The 27,067-nt window shown below is 37.5% G+C and overlaps 1 protein-coding gene across 1 annotated transcript in view; it reads right to left on the bottom strand.

Annotated features, from left to right (window-relative positions):
- The window catches only part of SLC4A10 (solute carrier family 4 member 10), a 3,247,445-nt gene that overhangs the window by 1,549,556 nt on the left and 1,670,822 nt on the right, over nt 1-27,067 (bottom strand). The window contains exon 7 of the mRNA XM_044074780.1: nt 5,985-6,076. Coding sequence (XP_043930715.1) covers nt 5,985-6,076 — 92 coding nt within the window. The remainder of the gene's footprint in view (nt 1-5,984; nt 6,077-27,067) is intronic.

Below are 27,067 nucleotides of genomic sequence, written 5' to 3' on the forward strand. Positions count from 1 at the left end.
ATCATGGACCTTATCTACAAAGACATTGGTGACCTTGAAACTCTTGACCCAACCCAATGTGGCTTTTTTAAGGGTAGATCATGCTTATTTAACCTGGTGGGCTTCATCGATAAAGTAATCAAAGCCATGGATGAAGGCAAAGAAATACCTACAGCCTATCTTGACTTAGCCAAGGCTTTTGACACAATCCCCCACTCAGGCATCACTGAGAAACTCACCCAGCTGGGAATTAAGCCATATGTCACTTGATGGGTAGCTAAATGGCTCACTGACAGAACACATACAGTCAAAGTTGGCGATTCCACCTCTACCAGCAGACCAGTTACCAGTGGTGTAACACAAGGATCTGAGCTGTTTGGAATCTATTTGTTAGAAGTTCAGGTGAAAATAGATAGCCTGTGGCTTACCAGGTTCACAATGACTGCAAACTGGGTGCAATCACTGAACCCCCCCCCCAATGATGCTGACATACTACAAAAAGGGCTTACACAGACAACTGATTTGTGCCAAAGTCACGGACTTTAAACGCAAAAAAAATGTATTGTCATCCCTTTCTGCAAAGGGGAAGTTCCTGCAAATTACAATATTAACAATACCCCCCTTAGCTCAAACCCTGTGGTGAGAGATTTGGGAACACAGGATGATAACAACCTTAACTTCAATCACCATGTGTCCACAGTGGTAAGGAAGGCCTTCTAAGGTACACATCTCATAAGTAAGGGCAGCACATCCAGAGCTAAGGATGTTATAGCTCCTCTATACTCATCCCTCATCAGACTACTAATAGAATACAATGCTCCTTTCTATATGTACCTCATCAGACAACTGCAACAGCTGGAGAGAACTCAGAGGTTTCTCAACAAGAAAATTCAGGGCCTTCAACACATGACCTACAAGGACAGACTGAAAGCCCTGTCACTGTAATCTGTACACTGCTGAGAGACGACGTGTGCCTGGCCAGCAGAGCAGTCTTGGTCCCTGCCCTAATAGAAATTCTGCACATCCACAAGTCAAATGGGACAAGATACACATGCTTTTGGGATCTTAACCTAGCCTGAAACATTAACAGGGCATGTTGAAGAGACAGATATGTCTCCCAGAGATCGCCATTCCTCTGGAACAAGCTCCCAGTTCATGTAAAACAGACATCCTCAATGACACTATTTAAGTGTAACTTAGACAACTGGATGGGAGACCATAAATTTACCCCAGGGGTGTCACCTATGTCCCTCTTGGATAAGGGCAGAGGGTGCTGATCATAGACTCAAACTGCAAATATAGACCATGCAACCTGGTCAATAAGGGAAGAATTGTATAAGATGGCTACGGTTATAAAAGCCCTAGGGCCAATAGCCTATTAACCTTCTATGAACCTATGATGGTTACCATCTCTCCCTGCTTCTTAAATCTATTTCTGATCTTCCCCAAAATGTAACTTGAAGATCCCTCCATTCCCCTTATAATTCATTGTTTTTCCTCTTTTTCCTTCTTCCATTTTTTCCCAGCATTTTTAAAGAAGTCACAGTACATCCAATCATAAATACCACTTCTTCAAATACATTAGTATTTTCAAGCTTCTTCTCAGAAAAAAATAATAATCCTGCTGCTTCTTCATCATAACAGTTAGATTGTCGACAGCAAAGGGCTTCATACTACCTTTGCACCATCCAGCTGCCTTTGGGCTTCTAAACTAGTAACACCATTAACCAATCAATAGAACATCTATGCTGTAAATATGTCACATTATCCATTAACCAATCAATATAATGTCTATACTGTAAATATGTGACATTATCTATTGACCAATCAATAGAATGTATATGCTGTAAATATGTCACATTATCCATTAACCAATCAATAGAATGTCTATACTGTAAATATGTGGCATTATCCATTAGCCAATCAATAGAATGTCTATACTGTAAATATATTACATTATCTCTTAATCAATCAATAGAATGTCTATGCTGTAAATATGTAACATTATCTATTAACCAATCAACAGAATGTCTATGCTGTAAATATGTAACATTATCCATTAACCAATCAAAAGAATGTCTATGTTGTAAATATGTAACATTATCCATTCACCAATCAATAGAATGTATATGCTGTAAATATGTAACATTATCCATTAACCAATCAATAGAACATCTATGCTGTAAATATGTAACATTATCCATTAACCAATCAAAAGAATGTCTATGTTGTAAATATGTAACATTATCCATTAACCAATCAATAGAATGTCTATGCTGTAAATATGTAACATTATCCATTAACCAATCAATAAAATGTCTATGCTGAAAATATGTGACATTATCCATTAACCAATCAATAGAATGTCTATGTTGTAAATATGTAACATTATCCATTAACCAATCAATAGAATGTCTATAATGTAAATATGTAAAATTATCCATTAACCTGTCAATAGAATGTTTATGTTGTAAATATGTAACATTATCCATTAACCAATCAATAGAATGTCTATGCTGACATATGTAACATTATCCATTAACAAATCAATAGAATGTCTATGCTGTAAATATGTAACATTATCCATTAACCAATCAATAGAATGTCTATAATGTACATATGTAAAATTATCCATTAACCAATCAATAGAATGTCTATGTTGTAAATATGTAACATTATCCATTAACCAATCAATAGAATGTCTGCTGAAATATGTAACATTATCCAAACAAATCAATAGAATGTCTATGCTGTAAATATGTAACATTAGCCAATCAATAGAATGTCTATGCTGTAAATATGTAACATTATCCATTAACCAATCAATAGAATGTATATGCTGTAAATATGTAACATTATCCATTAACCAATCAATAGAATGTATATGCTGTACATATGTAACATTATCCATTAACCATTCAATAGAATGTTTATGCTGTAAATATGTAACATTATCCATTAACAAATCAATAGAATGTCTATGCTGTAAATATGTAACATTAACCATTCAATAGAATGTCTATGCTGTAAATATGTAACATTATCCATTAACCAATCAATAGAATGTATATGCTGTAAATATGTAACATTATAGCAATAACCCACGCCTGGGTGTGGGTAATGCTGGATTTACCCACGGTTGGCGTGGTTTGGTCCCGAGGGCAAAGCCCGAGGGACCAAACAAAGACAACCGTGGGTAAATCCAGCATTACCCACACCCAGAAGTGGTTATTATTATAATGACATTATTTAAGAAAAGAAATAATTACTTTTCTTAAATAATGGCATTGTATAATGCCTCTTTGCTGCCCTTCCACAGCTGTTTGGTATTCCGTGGCAGTTCTGATGTACTGCGCATGCCTACGCAGTACATCAGAGCTGTGGGCAAAAGCAACGGAGAACGCAAGATCTCCGTTGCTTTTTACTGTTTCGCTATGTTAAATGGGTTTAACATAGCGAGACAGCTTTAAAATAAGCAACGGAGATCTCCGTTACTTATTTTAAAGCTGTCTCGCTATGTTAAACCCATTTAATATAGCGAACAGGTTTAAAAGCAACGGAGATGGCAAGATCTCCGTTGCTTTTATACTGTGTCGCTATGTTAAAGGAGTTTAACATAGCGAGACAGCTTTAAAAAAAGCAACGGAGATCTGCGTTGCTTTTTTTAAACCTGTATTGCTATGTTAAACTATTTTAACATAGCGAGACAGTGTTTTATACTAACGGAAAAAGTCCGGGCGACCGGACCTTTTTCCGTTAGTATATTGAGGGATTTACAACGGGCACGCTGGTTGGGCTGGCCAATCAGCGTGCACGTTTTAGAGGAGGAATTGTATAATATCCATTAACCAACCAATAGAATGTATATGCTGTAAATATGTAACATTATCCATTAACCATTCAATAGAATGTCTATGCTGTAAATATGTAACATTATCCATTAACAAATCAATAGAATGTCTATGCTGTAAATATGTAACATTAGCCAATCAATAGAATGTATATGCTGTAAATATGTAACATTATCCATTAACCATTCAATAGAATGTCTATGCTGTAAATATGTAACATTATCCATTAACAAATCAATAGAATGTCTATGCTGTAAATATGTAACATTAGCCAATCAATAGAATGTATATGCTGTAAATATGTAACATTATCCATTAACCATTCAATAGAATGTCTATGCTGTAAATATGTAACATTATCCATTAACAAATCAATAGAATGTCTATGCTGTAAATATGTAGCATTAGCCAATCAATAGAATGTCTATGCTGTAAATATGTAACATTATCCATTAACCAATCAATAGAATGTATATTCTGTAAATATGTAACATTATCCATTAACCATTCAATAGAATGTCTATGCTGTAAATATGTAACATTATCCATTAACCAATCAATAGAATGTATATTCTGTAAATATGTAACATTATCCAATCAATAGAATGTATATGCTGTAAATATGTAACATTATCCATTAACCAACCAATAGAATGTATATGCTGTAAATATGTAACATTATCCATTAACCAATCAATAGAATGTATATTCTGTAAATATGTAACATTATCCATTAACCAATCAATAGAATGTCTATGCTGTAAATATGTAACATTAGCCAATCAATAGAATGTCTATGCTGTAAATATGTAACATTATCCATTAACCATTCAATAGAATGTCTATGCTGTAAATATGTAACATTATCCATTAACCAATCAATAGAATGTATATTCTGTAAATATGTAACATTATCCATTAACCATTCAATAGAATGTCTATGCTGTAAATATGTAACATTATCCATTAACAAATCAATAGAATGTCTATGCTGTAAATATGTAACATTAGCCAATCAATAGAATGTCTATGCTGTAAATATGTAACATTAGCCAATCAAAAGAATGTCTATCCTGTAAATATGTAACGTTATCCATTAACCAATCAAAAGAATGTCTATAATGTAAATATGTAACATTATGCAGTTCATACTTTATTGGAGCAAACTGATAAGTCCTTTGCTGTACCACATTACATCTGCATCTTAAAAATCAGAAGATATGCAAATTTCAACAGAAATGCTTCATTGTGCAAAGCGTTACAAATTAGATAAGTATGACACTTTAGGAAACTTTGATTTGTGGATAACACTAAATTATGTAATTCAATATTGTCCTGCATTTAAACTGATGATAAAGTACCAGACATATATTCAGCAGAATCTATTCATTTGATTGAAAGCACAAAATATTGAATCAGAAAATCCTGAAATTCCCCACATCATTTTAGTGCACTATTTCTATAGGCAAACATGTGAGATGATCTTAGTCTACACTTTGTAACAAAATATATGAGTAAATTTAAAGGCTAGAGATGAAAATAGTCCTGCATGTACTGTATTAGTTAATGGTAAATAACAGCTGAGTCAGGGCTGTTAGTAATGTGCTTTCAAACATGAGAATATCAAGGAAAATAAAGTTCATCCATTGTGACACAGAGATCGTGTAAAGAATGCAAATAGTTAACCGTTACAGTATAAAGTCAGGAGTGAAAAAGTCTGCATTACATCTCTGTTTTTTTAACTAGTTTTCAACTCTGCCTGGTGTCAACACTGTAGCTGTGTATCATTATAGTGGTTGAAGTTTCAGGCTTCAGGTTTATTTAGCTGGATGTTTATAGGAAATCTTCCTATTTTCAAAGTACCAAAGCTCAGTCGCAGCATATATATGGTTTGATTCTACTGACCTGCTTTGGTCATGGTTCAATTCTACTGACCTGCTTTGGTCATGGTTCAATTCTACTGACCTGCTTTGGTCATGGTTCAATTCTACTGACCTGCTTTGGTTATGACAAATACTTAGAAAGAAAATAGATTACTGATGACACTGAAATTGTACTACTGTGCTTCTGGATGTTCAGTCATATTACTGTAAGAGTGGCATGACATACATTGTAAACATGTCAACTTGCAAGAATGCTAAAAAAAATGCTTACCTTGCCAAGGTCAACAGTGCTGTTTTCTCTGCTGAAGCTAGTTTTTGTTTCCATACTGGCTGGGGCAGACTGTGGCGATGTTATCTGTCCTGCTGAAAAAGAAATGCATAAACAGTTAATGAAGTCAGTGTAAAGGATTTCAGTGTCTGTAAATGGCATACTAAATATATGTGCATGTATTCATGAATAAAATTCAGCAAAAGTGCCACTCAAACGTTTCATATGTGACCTACTTTACTTCCAAGGTAGAATTCATTTATCTAACAAATGTAATTAATTAACTAAATTAACTGACTACTCACAGAGTACATGTTTAGTATATGTGCTGCTGATTGGAATATATTTTTAAAAGCAGTACCATAACAAAGTTTTTATGGCATTCAGAGCTTCAGACTTACAATTGTTGTGCAGAATTCAGACCTGACCCATATTTTTGTCTATTTTTTGCTAGCTATCTCTCAATGCAAGCAACAGTCAATATGTAATGTCATCCACTGTAATTGCTCAAGACACTGAGCTTTAATACAGGCCACTCTTCTAAACCAGATGCGTTAGCAAACTATTTAGTTAACTATATAAAGATGACTCATATACATGCCAAAAACTCCAGAACTGAGACTTTTACTTCAGAAAATAAAAGTTACTACAGGTATAGTAACTGAGACAGGGATGTCATATTGCTGTAGAGGCATATAAACAAATTTGTATTTTTTTATTTTTACCTCTTTTGATAACCGGATAAGGTGACTGGACAAATTATCCCTTTACAGGGGTGACCTGAGAGTACTGTCTGGCCAAGTGACTTTTTCAGAGACACATAGCAGGCATATGAAGGTGGAAGGATTCAAACCCAGAATGCACTATGAGCACAGGAAGAAGCTCATTAACAGCTGAGACATTTAGCCTTCAGTGCCTGGCCTGACCTTAAAGGATCCAAAGGACAAGGTAGTAAATGGGGCGATCCCCATCTATATGAAAACAAATGTTTTTAAAAGTAAAAAAAAATAAGCAATAATCATTGATACATTGAAATACACTGCATGAAAACATTAGAAAAACAAACATTACAGTTGGAAATGTCACTACCAATGACTTTGTACAGAACTCTGTATCATCCAAGACAAATAAGAAGGATCTAGAGAAATGTTGTGGATTTTGCACTTGTGACATCAGCTAATGGTTGAAATGCTGCCTCAGTGGTTATTTTATACATGTAATAAATACTTAAGAGGATGACAGATGCACACTATGTGATTTAAACACATCATGCCCATACCTAAACATGCACAGGAATTATAACTAATTTTCCTGTTGATTTGTATATTAATGATTTTTTACTCCTTTAGATAGATTTACAGGGAAGGTAAACATCTTGGATATTCCACCTACCAATTTTAAGGAAGAGAAATGATGATGGGTGTTTTAATTCCCCTTGGCAACAGTAACCATAAATTTTGGAAGCACCACTGAATATGCAACAGACTAGTAATTTAAAGGGTTACAAAGCACACTACAAGAGTAGGATTTGTTGTAAAAATGAATGAATAAACAGGCTTTATATCCTCAGCAATATTCTGTTCTTAACTGGTTTCAGTTTCTCGGTGTAGAGTGTAGATGAAGCATATAAAGAAAAATAGCAGATTTTGTTAAATGCATATATTGCTAGCAACAGTTAGGATAATCCTGCATACACTTATGAAGGCATATGATATTGAAAATTACTACCTTTCTGACAAACTTCTTCCGGCTTTTCCAGGTTAGGGGTTGCCACAGCGGATCACCTGTCCGCTCATGATTGGCAGTGGAGTTTTACGGTGTTGAGTTGCCAGCCCAACGCCCATCCTTCCAGAGAAGGCACACACATGCACGCACTCACACCTTGGGCCAATTTAGAGTGTCCAATCCACATACAGCATGTCTTTAGGATGTGGGAGGAAACCAGAGCACCCAGAGGAAACCCACGCGACCACAGGGAGGACATGCAGACTCCGCACAGAAGGCACCCCAGCTGAGGATCAAAGCAGAGAACCTCTTGCTGTGAGGCAACAATGCTAACCGCTGCACCACTGCGGCATGATTCTGAATTTAATATTGAAAACCTGAGGCACCTGTTGGAATTACTGATATGGAAAGGGTTAATATCACAAAAGAACAGGCTAAGTAGCTGAAAGGCAGGCTAATATAAGTCTGTAACAGCAGGTGATATATGATGAAATGAAAAGTAGTTGATGTCACCAAAATCACACAGGATAAAGGAGAGTGAGAATTTAAAAAATGAAATAAATTTACTGAATAACACAGCAATACTGATAAAATAATTTAATTTAGTAATTTTTCGGGCCATAGCAGCTTGGATTAATTAACCCCACTTTGCATGGCTTTAGCAAAGGAAGAATAACATTTTCTAATTAACACTATTTGTATGACACAGCCAGCAGTGTACTGGAAGAAAAACATTATTCAGCCTAATATTTTTAGCTTTGACAAAGGCATTGTACTAATTATATAATATCAAGTTGATAAACAAAATAAAGTTAAGATCAATGAATGCACTGCAAGATGCATATATAACTGACAGAAAGGAAAACTGAGAGAGAGGGTACTCGACAAAACAACAGGTATGCAGATAACGAGATCCTTTGCACAGGTATATATGGTTTGAATAAAGCCATAGGTTGACAGCAGTCTGTGGCTAAATATTTTTAGCATCTAGGGTACTCCTAGGGGTATGTAGATACGATCTTGAGATACTGATACCTGAAGGTTGCTCAGCTGTGTAAAAGAAAAAACATTACTTACTCTGTTCAATAGGTAACAGTGTTATTATACCAACAAATGTTCTTCTAATAATCAAAAAAAAAAAAAAAAAGCTTCAAAGAAAGAATGCTAACAAATAACGATATCTGTATAGTAAAACCACACAAAATACTAACCTCAGCAAAAATGAAAGAAAAAACAATAACAATTAATTACCTGTATACAGATATTTGTATAACAAATCAGTAACCCCTAACATCAAGTGTGGTGTAGCAGTTACTTTGAACACGAAGCTGTCAGACCCAACAGAAGCACATCATTAAAGAGATGGAGGGTGGGAGAATATCCTGCAGCAATCAGCCTATTAGCTGTACATTAATGTGACTATTGTCTCCATGAAACAGTTGTGCATTAATCCATAAATGGTTGAATGGTTCTGCAAATGGTTCACTGATAGGATTCGGTAGGTGAGGATCTATGTTTGCTCCTCTGATTGGGTTAATGTTCATATTGGAGTTCACCAAAATGGACAAACTGTTAAAAAGCAACACGGAGAGGAACAAGAACAAAGCCGGCTCAGTAAAATATTATTTATTAGCACTTTCATTCACCAAGCAGTAAAATGAACTTCTTCACATAAAATAATTACAAAATATACTACTATTTAAACAGTCCGCCAAAAAGTTGATGACATTAAAGAATCCATTTAAAGAAACAGCAGCAGTAAAGTTACGTTCACAAATGAGTTAAATGAGTCACACTAACTTAAATTACTCAATCTCCATAAAAATTAATTACAATAAAAAATTTATAAAGTCCAATAATAGGGTTATAACATATTTGAACATGGACATAATACCAAATAGCATAAAATGTTTACTTATGGATATGGGCTAACATATATATATATATATATATATATATATATATATATATATATATATATATACATACATACAGATGGGACTTATCTGACCAGGGCTCCGAGTTTAAGAATACATGCTAATGAACAACTTTCATTAAGACCTGGGGGCACAAATTAACATGAAGCTGCCACAGCAGTTCCCTTTCCTCAAGTTTCAGAGCCGAATCCCTCTAGGATTTTTCTTCACTTGATCTATAATAATATAATGAAAGAAATTTTCATGATGGGTAGAAATGTGCTTAGCTAAGGCATTATTGGTATTCTTTTTACTTATATTATACTGGTGCTTGTATATCCGTTGTTTAAAGCACCTCTCTGTCCGATATAAAATACGGAACATGAGTGACACCTAGCTAAGTAAATCAGTCCTTCAGTTTCACAGGAATATTTACCCTTTACTTGATGAACGGTATAAATGATTATAAAGGTTTTTAGTACTGTCAACGAATTTACACTGCGAGTACCTCCCACACTTCCTCATACCATAAGAGGTTAAATCATTTCTACCCGTAATTTCCAGAAGCATTTTTAATCTGGAGCCTCTTCTAAAAATAACTTTTGGGAATACCCCAATTTTTAGAAGAAGGGAAGTTTCTACATTGAATAAACCCCAGTTTTTATTTAAGACATTTTTTAATAATGCTTATATCACTGGAATATGTAGTAATAAGGTTACTATGATGGTTAAAATTTACCTCTTGCTGGTCAGTAATCATAATTGGAGACCCAGTTTGTTCAAACCCATGTACACCCTTACCTAAAATGGGTTGGAAGTACCCGTGCAGCTGTTTGGTACATACTTCAAGGGTAAGTTCGTCTAGTAGCGGTAAGGGGTAACCCCTCTTAAGGAACATCCCCTTCAATAATTCACATTCAGATATAAAATCTTCCCATAAAGATGTCATCTTGGCCGCCCTTACCAACTGGCCTTTTACAACGGCCTTTCTCTGGTGGAAGGGGTGGGCACTGTCAAAGTGGAGGAAAGTATTAGAATAAGTAGGTTTTCTAAAAAAATTTGCAAGGTACCTGTTATTGGTTGTATCTTTCATTAAATGGACATCTAGAAATGTGATAGAGACAGTATCAAATTGGAAGGTAAACTCTAAAAAAGATGTGCTTTCATTACTTCTCTTAACAAACTCAAGTGCAGAGTCTTTGTTATCCTTCCAAATTACAAAGATATCATCCAGGTAACGTGTACCAAAAATATTATTTATAACAACCTCACTATTGAATAGATAGGTCCTTTCCCAGTGTGCCATCATGATGTTTGCAAAGTTGGCACCACAGGGAGAACCCATCGCCACCCCACTAGTTTGTAGGAAGTATTCACTATTAAATAAAATAAAATTATTAGACAAGACGATGTCCAACAACCTCTTTACTAAATTAATTTCATCTTGATTAGCTCCCTTAGAGTGGAGAAAATCTACTACCCAGTCAGACCCCATATCTTGTGGAATGACAGTGTAGAGATCATGAATATCCTCCATCAAGAAATTATAATTAGCTTAGAAGGTAAGGTTGTTAATACCTTCTAAAAAACTCCACAAGTCTTTACAAATTTGGGGTTCAGAGCTAAGGCATTTCTTTAATTTATTGTCAATAATTTTGGCACAAGCATACGTAATGGAATTGCATCCATCTACCAGTGGTCTCATAGGTGGATCATATAAGTTTTTATGCATTTTGAGGACTCCAAAAATGATAGGCACAAGGGGGAAATAATATTCAAGTAGAGGTAAGTGTTAATGTCAGTAAAGCCTTCAGTGAACAGGTCATTATTCTCAATTCTTACTCTTTGGTAAGCACCATTAATCTCATTTAAGGATACTCTAGTATATGCTTCAGAATTAAGAATGTTACTCATTCTATGATTGTAGTCCCAAATGTCCATAAAAACTAACCCACCCCCCTTGTCCTGTTTTATAATACTAACTTTTTTGTTTTTTTAACAAATCCAACCACTGTCTATCTTCAGTAGAGAGGTTGTGTTTTTTATAATTAGAAGCATTGTTTTTCAATAAAGTTCTCATATCTATTTCACACATTTTTCAAAGGTATTAAGAAGGGGGTGTAATGGGGAGTTAAACAGGCTAGCAACTCTACATTCAGTAGGCAGTGCAATAGAATCACCCAGTAAGACATTAAATTGTTTATACGCAAATTGAATCTTAAAGTCCAAAATTACCCTAGCCAAGCCTGTCATCATAGTCGGCACAAATCCTAAACCTTTTGATAAAAGTTCAGCTAGTTGCACATCAGTAAAGATGAAAAATTATAGATTTTAAAGTCACCTTCATAATTGCTAATGACAGTCAGTTCTTTACATGCCCCACTAATCACATTTTTTAATCTCCATCGACAGTTCTGTTTCCTCATGCGATGAGTGTTGGGTCCTGTCTGCTATTGGTTGGATTGGTTGTTCCTCTGGGTAGATGGAAAATCCTGTTGGTCATCCAAGTTGTTAAATGAAGGACCCTGTCTGTTGTTGTTAGGTTGCTCACATAATTGTTCACTGCTCCTAATGGTGGAAATATTTCCATGGTGTCCTTCACTTTGAGCCAAGTTGAGGTTATTGTCCTGGGGTATAGCACCATTTATTGCCTCAGGCTCATCTAAAGTGCTATGTTGTTGATAGTTAGTGCCCCAAGTCTGATAAGAGGGAGGAGCTGGGTAAGCCATTCCGTTCGTATAATCCCATCTATCTCTTTCCAGTTTTTTAAGCTTAGTCTCCTTAATTTATACCAAGTGCTGCTTGATACTAGAGATAGACCTACAGTAATCATACTTATAACGTAAGAAATCAGTGTCCATTTTAATTACATTATCTAAATTCTCTAAGTCTACTTTCAACATGTCAGCCTGTATAGAATAATGTTTCATTAGCAATTCCAAAAATTCACAGCCTTGCTTATCAAAGAGCTGGATAAGATCTCTGTGAAAGCTAGAATCTCGTTCAAGCCCCGTAGGGTATCTCCGTCGGGAATCTTGTTCAAGCCCCATAGGGTATCTCCATTGGGAATCTCATTCAAGCCCCGTAGGGTATCTCCATTGGGAATCTTGTTCAAGCCCCATAGGGTATCTCTGTTGGGAATCTTGTTCAAGCCCCGTAGGGTACCTCCATTGGGAATCTCGTTCAAGCCCCGTAGGGTATCTCCATTGGGAATCTTGTTCAAGCCCCATAGGGTATCTCCGTTGGGAATCTCGTTCAAGCCCCATAGGGTATCTCCACTGATGTAACCCTTTAGAAATGTGTTTGCGCCATACACACTCCCTGAAATAGTTTACTTCCATTTGTAGCTTTTTGAATTTATTGAGTTTATAATCAAAAGTCTTAAGTTTAATCAGCAAATTATTGCCATTCTCATCCACGGCAGCTACCTACTTGTTCTAACACTTTCCTCCACTTTGACAGTGCCCACCCCTTCCTCCAGAGAAACGCCGTTGTAAAAGGCCAATTGGTAAAGGTGGTCAAGATGACATCTTCATGGGAAGATTTTATATTTGAATGTGAACTACTGAAGGGGATGTTCCTTAAGAGGGGTTACTCCTTACCCCTACTAGACAAACTTACCCTTAAAGTACGTACCAAAGGCAGCATGGGTACTTCCAACCCATTTTAGGTAAGGGTGTATATGGGTTTGAACAAGTTGGGTCTCCAATTATGATTACTGACCAGCAAGAGGTAAATTTTAACCATCAAAGTAGCCTTATTACAACATATTCCAGTGATAAACGCATTATTAAAAATGTCTTAAATAAAAACTGGGGTTTATTCATTGAAGACACTTTCCTTCTTCTAAAAATCAGGGTATTCCCGAAAGTTATTTTTAGAAGAGGCTCCAGCTTAAAAATGCTTCTGGAAAATACAGGTAGAAATGATTTAACCTCTTATGGTATGAGGAAGTGTGGGAGGTGCTCACAGTGTAAACTCATTGACAGTACAAAAACCTTTATAATCAATGATACTGTTCATCAAATCAAGGGTAAATATTCCTGTGAAACTAAAGGAGTGGTTACTTAGCTGTCAGTCATGTTCCGTATTTTATATCGGACCGACATAGAGGTGCTTTAAACAACGGATATACAAGCACCAGTATAATATAAGTAAAAAGAATACCAATAATGCCTTAGCTAAGCACATTTCTACCCATCATGATCATTCCTTTCATTATGTTATTATAGATCAAGTGAAAAAAAAATTCTAGAGGGGGACCTTGGGCTCTGAAACTAGAGGAAAGGGAACTGCGGTGGCAGCTTTGTGTTAATGCATTTGTGCCCCCAGGTCTTAATGAAAGTTGTTCATTAGCATGTATTCTTAAACTCGGAACCCTGGTCAGATAAGTCCCATCTGTATAGATATTATATACATATATATATATAGGTTCACTTTATAACATTGAAATACTGAAATGTCGAATTTCAGTATCTTGAAGCTATAAAGTTGAATGTTACAAATAGCGAACGTTCATAATCGTGAATTTGAATATATCTCGGAAATATGTCGAATTCGTGGTTATGAAGTTACGTTACATAATGTCCGGGTTTGTGTTTTGGTGGTGCGCGGTGCCATGTGTGGATGTAGGTGTTATGTCAGGTAAGTGAGTGTTTTGTAAGGGTTTTGAGTGGGAGTTAGAGTGTGTGTGAGGGATTGGAGAATGTGCGTGTGTGAGTGAGCTTTTGTGTTGTGTTTGTGCGATCTCGGAGTAAGTATATATAAGTGGGGGGGTGCAGGGGTGCTTGCCCCCCTGCTTATGTGTGTGTTAGTTGTGTATGTGGTTTGTTTTTTTGTTTATGTTGTGATGTGGGTTTTGTGTTGTATGTTAAGTGTAGTGTGTGCGGTGTTTTTGGTTATGTGGTTTCGCGGTTTTTGTTTTCGGTGTTTTGTGGATTCGGTTTTATAGTCTCGAGATACTGAAATTCGATATTTCAGCATTTCGAGGTTATAAAGTGAATCCTTATATATATATATATATATATATATATATATATATATATATATATATATATATATATATATATATCTGTTAGCCCATATCCATAAGTAAACATTTTATGCCATTTGGTATTATGTCCATGTTCAAATATGTAGTAACCCTATCAGTGGACTTTATAAATTTTTTAGTGTAATTAATTTTTATGGAGATTGAGTAATTAAAGTTAGTGTAATCTTTTGCATAAGGACTCATTTAACTCATTTGTGAATGTAACTTTACTGCTGCTGTTTCTTTAAATGGATTCTTTAATGACGTCAACTTTTTGGCGGACTGTTTAAATAGCAGTGTATTCTGTAATTATTTAATCAAATAAGTTCATTTTACTGCTTGGTGGACGAAAGTGCTAATAAATAATATTTTACTGAGCCAGCTTTGTTCTTGTTCCTCTCCGTGTTGCTTTTTAATATTGAAGTTCTACAAGGCTCTGTTTTTGGCCTTGCCTTATTTAATTTAATATTTTCACTAATCCCTTTATCTAACACTTACTGGGCTGTTAAATATGCAGATGACATTAAGATGGATTTCCCGATTTCTAACAGGATGACATTTTTAGTTTTAATAACTACCTATTTAATCTCTATAACTGGTTTAAGAGTAAGGGGATGAGTGGTAATATTATGAAAAAAATCAATAAATAAAAAGTGGCGCAATCCAAACTTACAGGAGACATATGCATGGATAACTTTCACTTAAAAATTTAAATGGGAACAAAGTTATGGGTATCAGACTGCTTGACTTTTTTATGGTTCAAAACCAATTCTCAGATGCATTAATGTAAAACAATCAGAATTATAAGGTTAGTGTTGAAAAGACATGTCTGTGTGATCACATACTGCTCTGGATACAATATCTATATTATATATTAGGCCAGTCTGGTTTTATAATTTGCTTGTTTGTGTATATAATAAAGGTGAATTGCTGTTACTTGAATGTATTGAAAGATACTTTATAAAAAGTATCGGTGGGCTTCTCGAGTTGTCATGCACATAGATTCCTAAGTTCATAGGTGATTATTAGGCTAATGGCACAAGAGTCTTTACAAATCTAGCCAATAATACCCAGGATATGATAGTATTATGTCTTAATTCCCCAGATATGGGATGTGGTAGTATCAGGGTAGTGGGTCTTTAGGTTTTGGAGCCCTGAGTCATTTTGCAGACTGCTTCGGTCCATCTGGGACAAAGCAGTACCCCAAGAGTGAATTTATGCTTCTCCATCCATTTATCCAAATTAATTTTGAAGACAGTGAGTGTTGGGCCTCGTTTTATGAAGATTTGAAGTTTATTTGATAGATGAGGTAGCCTTTGGGATATGACTCTGTCTCTCCAACAAGTTCTGTTAGAGTCATAAATAAGGTTCGGGTTCATGGAACGCATAATCCTTGTATAGTTTTTCTTGTGAATATGTAACATTGTAACATTTTCAGCACAGCTGGATCAGACAATGCCTTGTAGGTCAGGAATAAGTCATCTCTCAATAAGCAATATGTGATGGAGTAAAGGGATTGGCCCATTAGTAGTCGGACTGCATAAAACATGTGTCTTATGCTTTGCATTTTTTTATTGAGAAATCTCTGGGGCCACTCCAGTTGGTGTAAGTGCCAGATTAGATACACGCAGAAGGAAGCATTGTATTCGAATATGGGCCTGATGAGGGTTGAGTACAATGGTACTATGACTTCCATTGAGCTTGATGCCATGTCTTTACTTATAAGTTGAGCCACACAGAATGTTTTCTTCACTATTGCAGATACCTGATGGTCAAAGTTCAGGTTACTGTCTGTCTGTGTTCCCAGGTCATTCGGTAGGTCTACTTTGGGAGGGGGGGTCTATTAATATTATAATTTGCAGAGATATCTAATTTACTGAAGGGCATGATTATGCATTTTTTAGAATTTAGTCTCAGTCCATGGTTTTTGCAGCAGTCATTTGTCATTTGTAGGCCTGTTTGTAGGATGTCAGCATTGTTTGGGTATTCAGTGATTGCTCCCAGCTTTGGGTTGTCAGGGAACTTGATGAGCCAGAGGCCCCCAACACTGGCCTGTACTTCAGAGAAATATATACCAAACCAGGAGGGATCCCAACACTAAGCCCTGCGGGGCACTGCTAGTAACAGGTTTCTTATTGGAAGTGGATTCACCTATCTGGACAACATGTGTGCTGTCAGTGAACCAGTTTGCCATCCATCTTACAATGTAGGGGTTTATGCTTAACTGAGTAAGTTTATCTATGATCCTTGAGTGGGGGATTGTGTTGAAAGACTTGGCCTGGTCTACATAAGTGAAGTGTACCATTTTATCCTCATCCATGGCCCTGAGAACTTTCTTGAAGAAGTACATTAGCTTGCAAAGGCAAAACTTCCATTTGACAAAGTCAAATTGGGTCTGGTCCAATGTTTGGAGATTTCCTATGTCATTATTGATCAGGTCCATGATAATTCTCTCCATGACCTTGCAGATGAGACTGGTCAAGCTTATGGGTCTGTAGTTCTCTGGGTTAGTTGATGCCCACCCCCCTTGTGCAAAGGGACAACAACGGCAGTCCTCCATTCCTTTGGGACAAAGCCCATCCTAAGGCTGTGGTGAAAAGAGGGTTTCTAGTAGTCCTGAAGTCCTGAAATATTCTGTTTTAAGCTATTTAAGAAGCATGGTGGCTGTGTTTTTGGCTTTAGTAAGCAGAGTGAGGACCTGTTCCCTTGTAATGACTGGTAGGGGAGATGTTTACAGGAATTTCTTTGGGTGTGGTAGGAGGTGATGGGAGCTAGAAATAATCTGAACTTGTTGGCCAGAAGGTTTCATACTTCTCAACCTCTTAGTGCAAGAAATCTGGGCAAAGCCCAATAAAATGGGGAGAGAAAGGCCCAAGAACAGGGACATATTTTAAACATTGCTCTTATAAACATAGAACGTTGCTAGAGTAACAGGGTTTGTTTTAACATATGTTTTCTGAAGGGTTTGAAGTCTGACTCTTAAATGTATGTCACTGTTTAGTGACTTCAATCCTCAGATCATCCTAGCAATTTGCAGAAAACCACAAACTTCATGAGGAACAGGTGGCAGGCCAAAAATATGAGCCAAAAATCTGGACATTCTGCGAAAATCTGCACAGTTGAGAAGTATGGGTTTGCTATATTTACAGGCTGGGTGCAAGTGTTGCTGTTCATGATTAACTTGACACATTGCTGAGCATTTCTCCTGAGGTTATGAAAATAATTGAAAAAAAAAAACTTATGATTATCTTTTACCTAGGAGGATATCTTTGCCTAGTAGTTTGCTTTATCAGATTTGATCAGCTATCAAATTGTTTGTTTAGACTGGTGAGTTTATTTTTGCACTATTTTGTCTGTTCCTTCTTGGCTTTGGGGAGGATGTTTTTCATTCTGTTGAATAGTCTATTTTTGTTTGGGTCTGTTTTATTTTTGCCAGTAATTATAGGCTTGACTCAGATAGGTACTGCCTCCTTTATGCAGCTCTGAATGTGGCTGTACAGTGCTTTTGTGCACAGCTTAGCATAGGCCTCACTTTCATCTGGCTTCCTGTGGGTTTGGGAGTTGAACAAGCTGTCACTTAGTTTGAGGTAATTGGCCTTAGCAAAGTTCTTAACAGGTTTGGAGTTTTATGGGGTTCTAGGTTCGTTTTAATATTTAAAAAGATCATTTTGTGCTCAGATCTTATCGGGGAGCAGTTAATGCATGGGAGGGAGCAGCATCTCCCCATGTTCGTTAGTAACAGGTTTAGAATATTTGTACTTCTAGATGGGAGCTAACTAGTGCAGCTGATGTAGCAATCATCTATAAAAATTACCCAACCATCACCTTACTTCCATAGGAAATACCCAAATGTAACAATTCGGAACTTCTAATAACATCTATAAATCTGCAATAGGAAAACTATATCTTTAACAGCAATTTATGTACCACTGAAAGCATACTGTACTGGATAGCTTAACAAATTAACCATTAAATTATAATACTTGGCGACTTAAATATAGACTGGCAATTTATAAATTCCACTACCCCACTGTATCCATAAACTTGTTTAACTTCAGACAATTAATAACCATGCCTAATAGAATTCAATAAAACTTCAGGGAGACACTCAACATTGGCATATTTAGTAAGTGTTTTTATGATTCCAAAATTTAGGAAAAGCAAATAATGGAAATATCATTTTACTTTTATTTCTAGATTGAATCCAGTTAGAAGGGGAGTAATATATGGTAATAATAATACATTACCCACGCACTCAGGTCACTCCACACCAAGTACAAATATGACTCTGTCATTGTCCATGTTGGTGTGAATGACCTGAGACGTACCTCCCTGGACTACATGAAAAGAGACACGGAAGAGCTCTCCGATCTTGGAGCCCAGGCAGGTATGACCCGAGCCCTGAGTAGCATTCTGCCATCGCCCAGAATGATACCGCAGAACAAAGACAAATGATTGACTTCAACAACTGGTTAAGCTTCTGGTGTCATTCTAAGGGGATCCAGTATCTGTCTGCTTGGGATGACATGGTGGACAGGCCACGATGCTTTGCCACAGATTCTGGTTACTGGCTAAGGCTCTTGCTGCCCATTTAGTGCCATTTTTAGGCAGGGTTCAAATAACAAATTCACCACCATAACAGGAACAGGCAAGCAAAAACTGAAGGTAATGCTACTCAATGCTAGAAGTCTAAATCTCAAAATGCACTCACTCGAGGCACTCCTTAAAATGGAGAACATCGATATCTGTGCAGTGATTGAGACCTGGTTCAAGGCTCCAGAGAGCACCTCTGCATTACCAGGCTGTAACTCATACACTTTCGGCCATGTAGCCTGGACCGAAACACCAAAGGCGGAGGTGTGTCCATATTCATTAAGGATATCCACACCTCCAGGCTAGTTGCTCATCATAATGCATCTGAGGTTATCCAAGTGCAACTAACTCTGGGCAAAACTGCAATCCAAATTTTAGCTTGCTACAGATCCCTCACCATGACCCAGGATTCCCATTCCTCTTTTCTTGATGTACTGGAAAATATTAGGTTTCAACCAAACACCCTAATAATGGGCGACTTCAACTACCCCACCGTTAACTGGGAAAACTACTTGTGTACCAACTCCTTAGCTCAACGCTTTCTGGAATTCATAAACTCCAATGCCCTAGATCAACTTATCCACACCTCCACCAGGGGAAACAATATCCTAGACCTAGTCATTACCAACATGAGTGACCAGTGTTCCACACCTGAAGTCAACTCGTCGTTGGTCCGATCCGACCATAAGCTTATCACCCTTGATATCCAAATCCCGCCCCCACCCCCCATTAAGGAAACCACAGTAAAAATTTTCTCCAAAGCCACCTTCATGCTTCTTAAGACAGAAGTGGTGAACTTCATGACACCCATGCAGATGGACGATACAGTTACAACTGCTGAATCCTACACAAATGCACTCTATAAGCACTTACATGAGTGCATGGATCGTGCTATCCCAAACAGAAACAAGACGCTATCCTCCAAAAAAGGGAAACCAATCTGGTGGTCCCGTCATAAACAAACTGTACAACAGAAGGAAGAAACTGTTGCAAAAGAGAGTAAAATCCCATGAGTGGAGGAGCTTCCTGGTCAGCCTCAGTAGGAAGCTGAGATCCCTTATAAGATCCTCCAAAGCTAGCTATGAAAACAAAATCACCACTAAACCCAAGGACAACCACAAAGCATTCTATAGCTATGTCAAGAATCTAGATGGCAACACCCAGATCTGCTCTGAGTTACAGCACAAAGGCACGAATATTACAGAACCAACTGATATTGCCAACATCCTGGCAGATCGGTTCAGTGCTAACTTTACCCCCCTCTCACCCCCTAAAGGGCCCATATCTATACAGGAAGAATGCAGAGTCCCTGTAATCACAATTACACAGGTAAAAGCTGCACTTTCTAAAGCCAAAAACACAGCATCCATGGGACTGCACAACATCCCAGGCTGCGTTTTACACAAACTTCAGAATGAACTGGCTCCCCACTTAAGCACCATGTTCAATAATAGCCTTGCATCAGGCATTGTGCCCACTGAATGGCGCACAGCAACAGTTATCCCACTCCACAAAGGGGAAGCCACCACTGATCCCGGGAACTATCGACCTATTAGCCTGACTAGCCTGGTCTGCAAGGCCATGGAATGTATCATCATGGAACTCATAAACAAAGACATTGGTAAACTCCAATCCCACCCAGTTCGGGTTTGTGAAAGGCAGATCATGCCTTCTGAACCTGATCGACTTCTTTGAGGCAGCCACCAAGGCCGTGGATGAGGGTAAGGTGATTCACACAGCCTATCTTGACCTCGTCAAGGCTTTTGACACCATCCCCCATTCTGGAATTATAGCTAAACTCACTAAACTATTTATAAATCCCTACATCACAAGATGGGTTGCCAAATGGCTCACTGACAGAACCCACATTGTAAAAGTTGCAGAGTCCAAATCTGACCTCAAGGCAGTGACAAGTGGAGTGCCACAGGGTTCCATCCTGGGATCTCTCCTGTTTGGTATCTACTTCTCAAGTACAGGCTAACACAGAAGGCCTCTGGCTGACAAAGTTCGCAGATAACTGCAGACTAGGAACCATAGTCAAGTCCCCAAATGATGTGGACATCCTACTGAAGGGCCTCACTGAGACAGATGCCTGGTGTCAGAGCCATGGCCTCATGTTCAGTGCCAAAAAGTGCATTGTCATCCCCTTTGGTAAAAACTCTGTACCCATGAACTACCACATAGGCAGCAATCTACTTAACACCGAATGCTTGATAAGAGACCTTGGGACCCAGGTGGACAGTAGTCTCTCCTTTGATAGTCACATCGCCACAGTAGTCAGGAAGTCCTTCTACGTGGCACACCTCATCATAAAAGGGTTCTTATCCAGGAAAAAAGAGGTCATTGTTCCCCTCTATTCACCACTCATTAGACCCATTATAGAGTACAACGCCCCTTTTGGAATGTACCTCATAAGACATCTGCAGCAGCTGGATAGGCCGCAGAAGTATCTCACAAAGAGGATTACTGGCCTCAAACAAATGCCCTACACTGACCACCTCAAAAAACTCCAGGTTTACTCCGTAGCATATTGCCTACTCCGAGGTGATCTCTGCCTAACATATAAAGCTATGTCAAACCCAGAGCTGTTGGACATGCTACACCTAAAGAAATCCCAATCCCTCCAAGCTACATGCTCTATGGACCTAAACCTTGTCACCACAATAAACAAGACACTCTGGAGGGATAGATTCCTGTCCCAGAGACTTCCTATACTCTGGAACAAGCTACTCATCTACATCAAGCAAAGTTCTTTATTAGCACTCTTCAAGAAAAATCTTGATGAGTGGATGGGAAATAGGAAATACACCCTGGGGATCACTTCTGTGTCTCTGCTGGACAGTGGCACAGGAAAATAACTTTCTTGGGTGGCATAAGCTATTGTACCTTGCTGGCTAGGCTTGCGTTGGCCCTTGGGCCAATAGCCTAGTACCTACCTATGAACCTATGAACATATATACACACACACACACATATATATATATATATATATATATATATATATATATATATATATATATATATATATATATATATATATTTCAGAAGCCAATTACTGGGTGACTCTTTTCAATTGTAAGAAAAAGCTTATTATATTACGTTGGAAGGTGTTGTGTTGAACATCTCTCATTTTTTGTCTGTTGTAGATATTTATTCTTAGAATTAGGTTTCACAATCTGCTATTACCTATGAACCTATGAATAAAGAAGGTGGCAGTTCAGGATTAATAAACCCAGTTGTATTTGGGGCTTCTTTGAATTTACATAAAGTATTGATATAAGGACATTATAATGATGAAATGTAAGTTTGTTTAGAAAAGATAAGAATGCGGACGATAAAGACTGCTGATGTAAAGTAAAAAAGAAAAATATGCTATGAAAAGATAACGGATCAATCATTTTGCATTAATCCATGTGCAAATCTGCAAGAAGAAAGAGTAAAAACTATCAAAGAAAGAAATAAATGGTGTAAGATGTGGGTAAGATGTCAAGCTTTCTTATGGAGGCTAAGTATAAATAAACTTCCCATTAAAAGTAATATACCATTTAGAAAGAAGAAAAGTGAACGAGTTTGTTTACATTGTGTGGAAGAGGAAACAGCAGAACATGTTTCTAACGTAAAAGAGTAAGACAATTATGGAAAAAAATGTCTGAAGAAAATTTCTTTGGGAATATAAAAGAAAAAAACATGGATATTATAAGAATATTAAAAAAAAAGAACAAAATAAGAACAGATAAAATAACATTTTATGTATCATGGGATGTTTTGGATGAAAGTCTTAGTGAAATTATGTTTAATGGGAAATTACTTTTTCCAGCAATTATAAAAAGAATTAAATGGTAGTTGTGAGAAAAGGAGTCAGGGTCCAGTAAAGAAAATATTGTTGGTTCTTCTTTATAGGAAATGTTGGTGATAAAATATGTGAATATGTAAATATATAATATTGGTGTAAATAAGTTGTAAATAGAATACAAATAGAGGACCTCTACTGGTTTTGATAAGTGCCATGGGATCTTTGAAATACACCCCAGCTACCACCAACTCAGGAGGATTAAAATCTCATTTGAAGGATGGCATACTTCGGAGTATGGCACCTCCACTCCCCCATGATGCACTATGGTGTTAGTATTGGAAAATTAAGACATGCACCTGGAATGGGACTAGAACTAGCAGACAGTTGATCTTCTAGCTCCAAAGACACACATGCTACCTGTTGAGCCACTGACTCTGTCTTTAAGGGTTATGCCCATCCTACATGGAAACAATCATTATCTGTTCCTGTCTTCAAGGGAGGAGGTTAAGCAGTGAGGTCCAGAATGACAGCCTGGTGAGTCTCACCTCAGTCAGCAGTGAGGTCTAGAATGACATCCTGGTCAGTCTCACCTCAGTCAGCAGTGATGTCCAGAATGACGGCCCGGTCAGTCTCACCTCAGTCAGCAGTGAGGTCTAGAATGACAGCCTGGTCAGTCTCACCTCAGTCAGCTGTGACATTTCCAGCTCAACAACAGACTTGAACTTTCTAAGTAGGCCATTCAATCCATTCACTAGTAAGAATGTTTTGTTACTATCTAGCATTGTTATTTATTTCTAAAGATTTGCATCAATATATTTTATTCAAACAACAATCAAATAGACAACAGTTAACTGTAATAATTTTTTATTGAAAAGGAACACAGTAGGCCAGCTGTTTTCCATCGAGTTTATTAATGAATTTACAAAACTAGTTTTGAAGAGAAGGCAAAGATATTTAATCAGCCAAACTTAGTTTTGCCAGAGTTTCTTTATTAATATTTTAGTACCACTCTGTGGGACTTTACTACAACATTCCTAGTCAGATCTGTAGCTAGGTAGTCAGATACCTTGCCTTCCTAGTCAGATCTGTAGCTAGGTGGTCAGGTGCCTTACTTTCCTGGTCACATGTGTAGCTAGGCTGTCAGTTGCCTTGGTATTACTGGGAACCCCTCACCAGAGAGCACCAGAATTAAAAAAGTAATAAAAATCAACTTGAGGACAGATTAAAATGAACTGTAGCAAGAGATCCTAGCTACGGGTCATACTGCCCATGGAACATCCTTGTCATGCAAGCAGCTGCATTTACAATGAGAGATGGCAGCTGCTTACATGCATTCACTGCTACAGATGGAGGGAACAATCCGGAGCTGATGAGTGCTTACACTAAATGCCAATCATGTTCCCTAAATGCTTTCACCTGGACAGCCATCCGTTTCACCCCCATCCTTGATACAACCCTGTTCCCAACTAATGGTATGGCATATGCATTTAAAAGCTACCATTACATTGCAGTTTTCATCTTCCAGCACAAGTGAGGAGGATCCTGAAATTTGTTCTGATAACAGCTTCTCACCAAATGAGCTTCAGCTACCCAGATGTTTTAATGCCCATTCTCCACCCACTTTGCCAAATGAGCTTCAGCTACCCAGATGTTTTAATGCCCACTCCCCACCCACTTTGCTAAATGAGCTTCAGCTACCCAGGTGTTTTGATGCCCACTCCCCACCCACTTTGCCAAATGAGCTTCAGCTACCCAGATGTTTTAATGCCAACTCCCCACCCACTTTGCCAAATGAGCTTCAGCTACCCAGATGTTTAATGCCCACTCCCCACCCACTTTGCCAAATGAGCTTCAGCTACCCAGATGTTTTAATGCCCACTCCCCACCCACTTTGCCAAATGAGCTTCAGCTACCCAGATGTTTTAATGCCCACTCCCCAGCTTTAGCTACCCAGATGTTTTAATGCCCACTCCCCATCCACTTTGTCATTTATCACCCTTCTGGTTTTCATCATTCTTCTCCTGTATTCCATTGCACTGCTATCATTTTTGGGAACCTCATGTTTCTTCATCAAGCCCATTTATTTATTTGTTTGCTCATTTATGCGTGTTTTTTCAACAAAGTAAGTGAGGTTGTATGAATACTATTTTCAGATATGACCATGCCAGCAGAGTAAGGACAGTTAAAAACAAAGAACACATGACATACAAAATATTACACAAGGAACAGTACAAATGTCAACATACCAACATTATCATTATAAACCCCTTTTCCCCATTATTTCTACAAGGGATTTGGGTGTTGCATCAACTGTTGCCATCTCTCTCAATTCATTGCCGCTCTCCAACCTTCTTCAACATTTATGCTTGATTATCACAGGTCTTCTTTCACACAATCCATCCATCTCTTTGCTGGCTGCCCAAGGTCCCTCTGTTCTTCTTCCTGTTTCTCCCAAATCTTCACCAGATTGTTTTCTGCTTTCCTGTACATATTCTCAAACCAATGTAATCTGTTCTCTTTGACCTTGTTTGTAATTGGAGCAACGTGGGCTTCTGCTCTGATGCATTTATTCATCTGTCCCTCATTTTGCATCCTGCCAACCATCTCAGACACATCACCTCCATCATCTCTAGCGTCTTTATTTTCTCTGCCTTTACTGTTCAGGATTCCGTACCATATGCTAGTGTTGGTTGTTCCACTCTTTGGTACACCATACCGTTTAGCTTATTTGGCATTCTTTTGTCATACAATATGACTGAGACTCTGTGCCAATTGGCTGCTGCCCCTCTGACTCTAGTGCTGACCTCCTCATTTAGACTTCCCTTCTCCCTCACCTACCCCTCCCACTTACGTAAAGCTGTTCACTTGTTCCTCTATTTTCCTTTCTGTCTCAGTTCTCATCTTCTTCTGATTTCCCCATTTACTGTCCTTACAACTTATCCATACTCAGTTTCATACCTTGTGCCTTTCAGTTTGTATTCCATTCCCCTATCATCCGCTGGAGTTCTTTTCAGAGTCTGCAAGTAATGCTCCCATCATCTGCATACTGCAACTTTGTCGATCTGCCCCCTTCAGACCTGTATGATAATATATTCCATCACCACTGTAAACAGCAGTGGGCTCAGATACGAACCCTGGCACATACCCTCTCCCACTAAGAAGCCCGCTCTCAGTCCGAATACTGTTTGCACATGTATTCCCTTGTACATAGCCTACACAAATTCTACCAATACTTCTGGGACTTCATATCATACAGGACTGCCCAAATCAGCTTTCTTGAAACTTTGTCATATGGCAACATACCATTACATCAGTATTACACTATTACAATGAAATATAATCTGCAAAAGAAAATTTACAAAACTTTATACTCCAACAGACTGAAGGAATTATTTTAATATAGCTACTACTAAGCAGATATACAAAACTTGCTTATATATATTTTTTTATGGGTCTACTTCTAACGATTGAAATTTCACAGCATCGAACCTCTGATCATCGAAGATGAGATGACTGACTTTGTGAAATATCGAACATAAAAAAAATGTATCACAGGTGAAAATGCCTTCTTTCACATTTTTGCAGGGGGGGGCTATATTTTACATATATATATATATATATATATATATATATATATATATATATATATATACACACACACACACACACACACACACACACACACACACACATATATATATATATGTATATATATATATATTACAACAAAGAGTAAAAAGGTCACATAGATAACCAACTGGTTAAAAAACACAAAAAGAAAAATCTAGCAAAGCTAGACTTCTAACTGTGTGATACCTTAAACCTCTTGCATCAGAGGCCTCATGGGATATTAAGGATATCAAGTGTTTCAGCTAAATAGCAATTCTGAATGCCCACGACTCTTTCTTTTACTTTCATTTTTAAGTTTATTTATAGACAGTTTGTGGCCATTAAAGCCAAACTCCTCTAACTGTGGACATGCATGTTTCAGCCTTCTTATGACATCATCAACACAGCATAAAAGGAA

Source organism: Protopterus annectens, chromosome 6.part0, assembly GCF_019279795.1.
Source record: "Protopterus annectens isolate FY-2018-M chromosome 6.part0, PAN1.0, whole genome shotgun sequence".
NCBI lineage: Eukaryota > Metazoa > Chordata > Ceratodontiformes > Protopteridae > Protopterus > Protopterus annectens.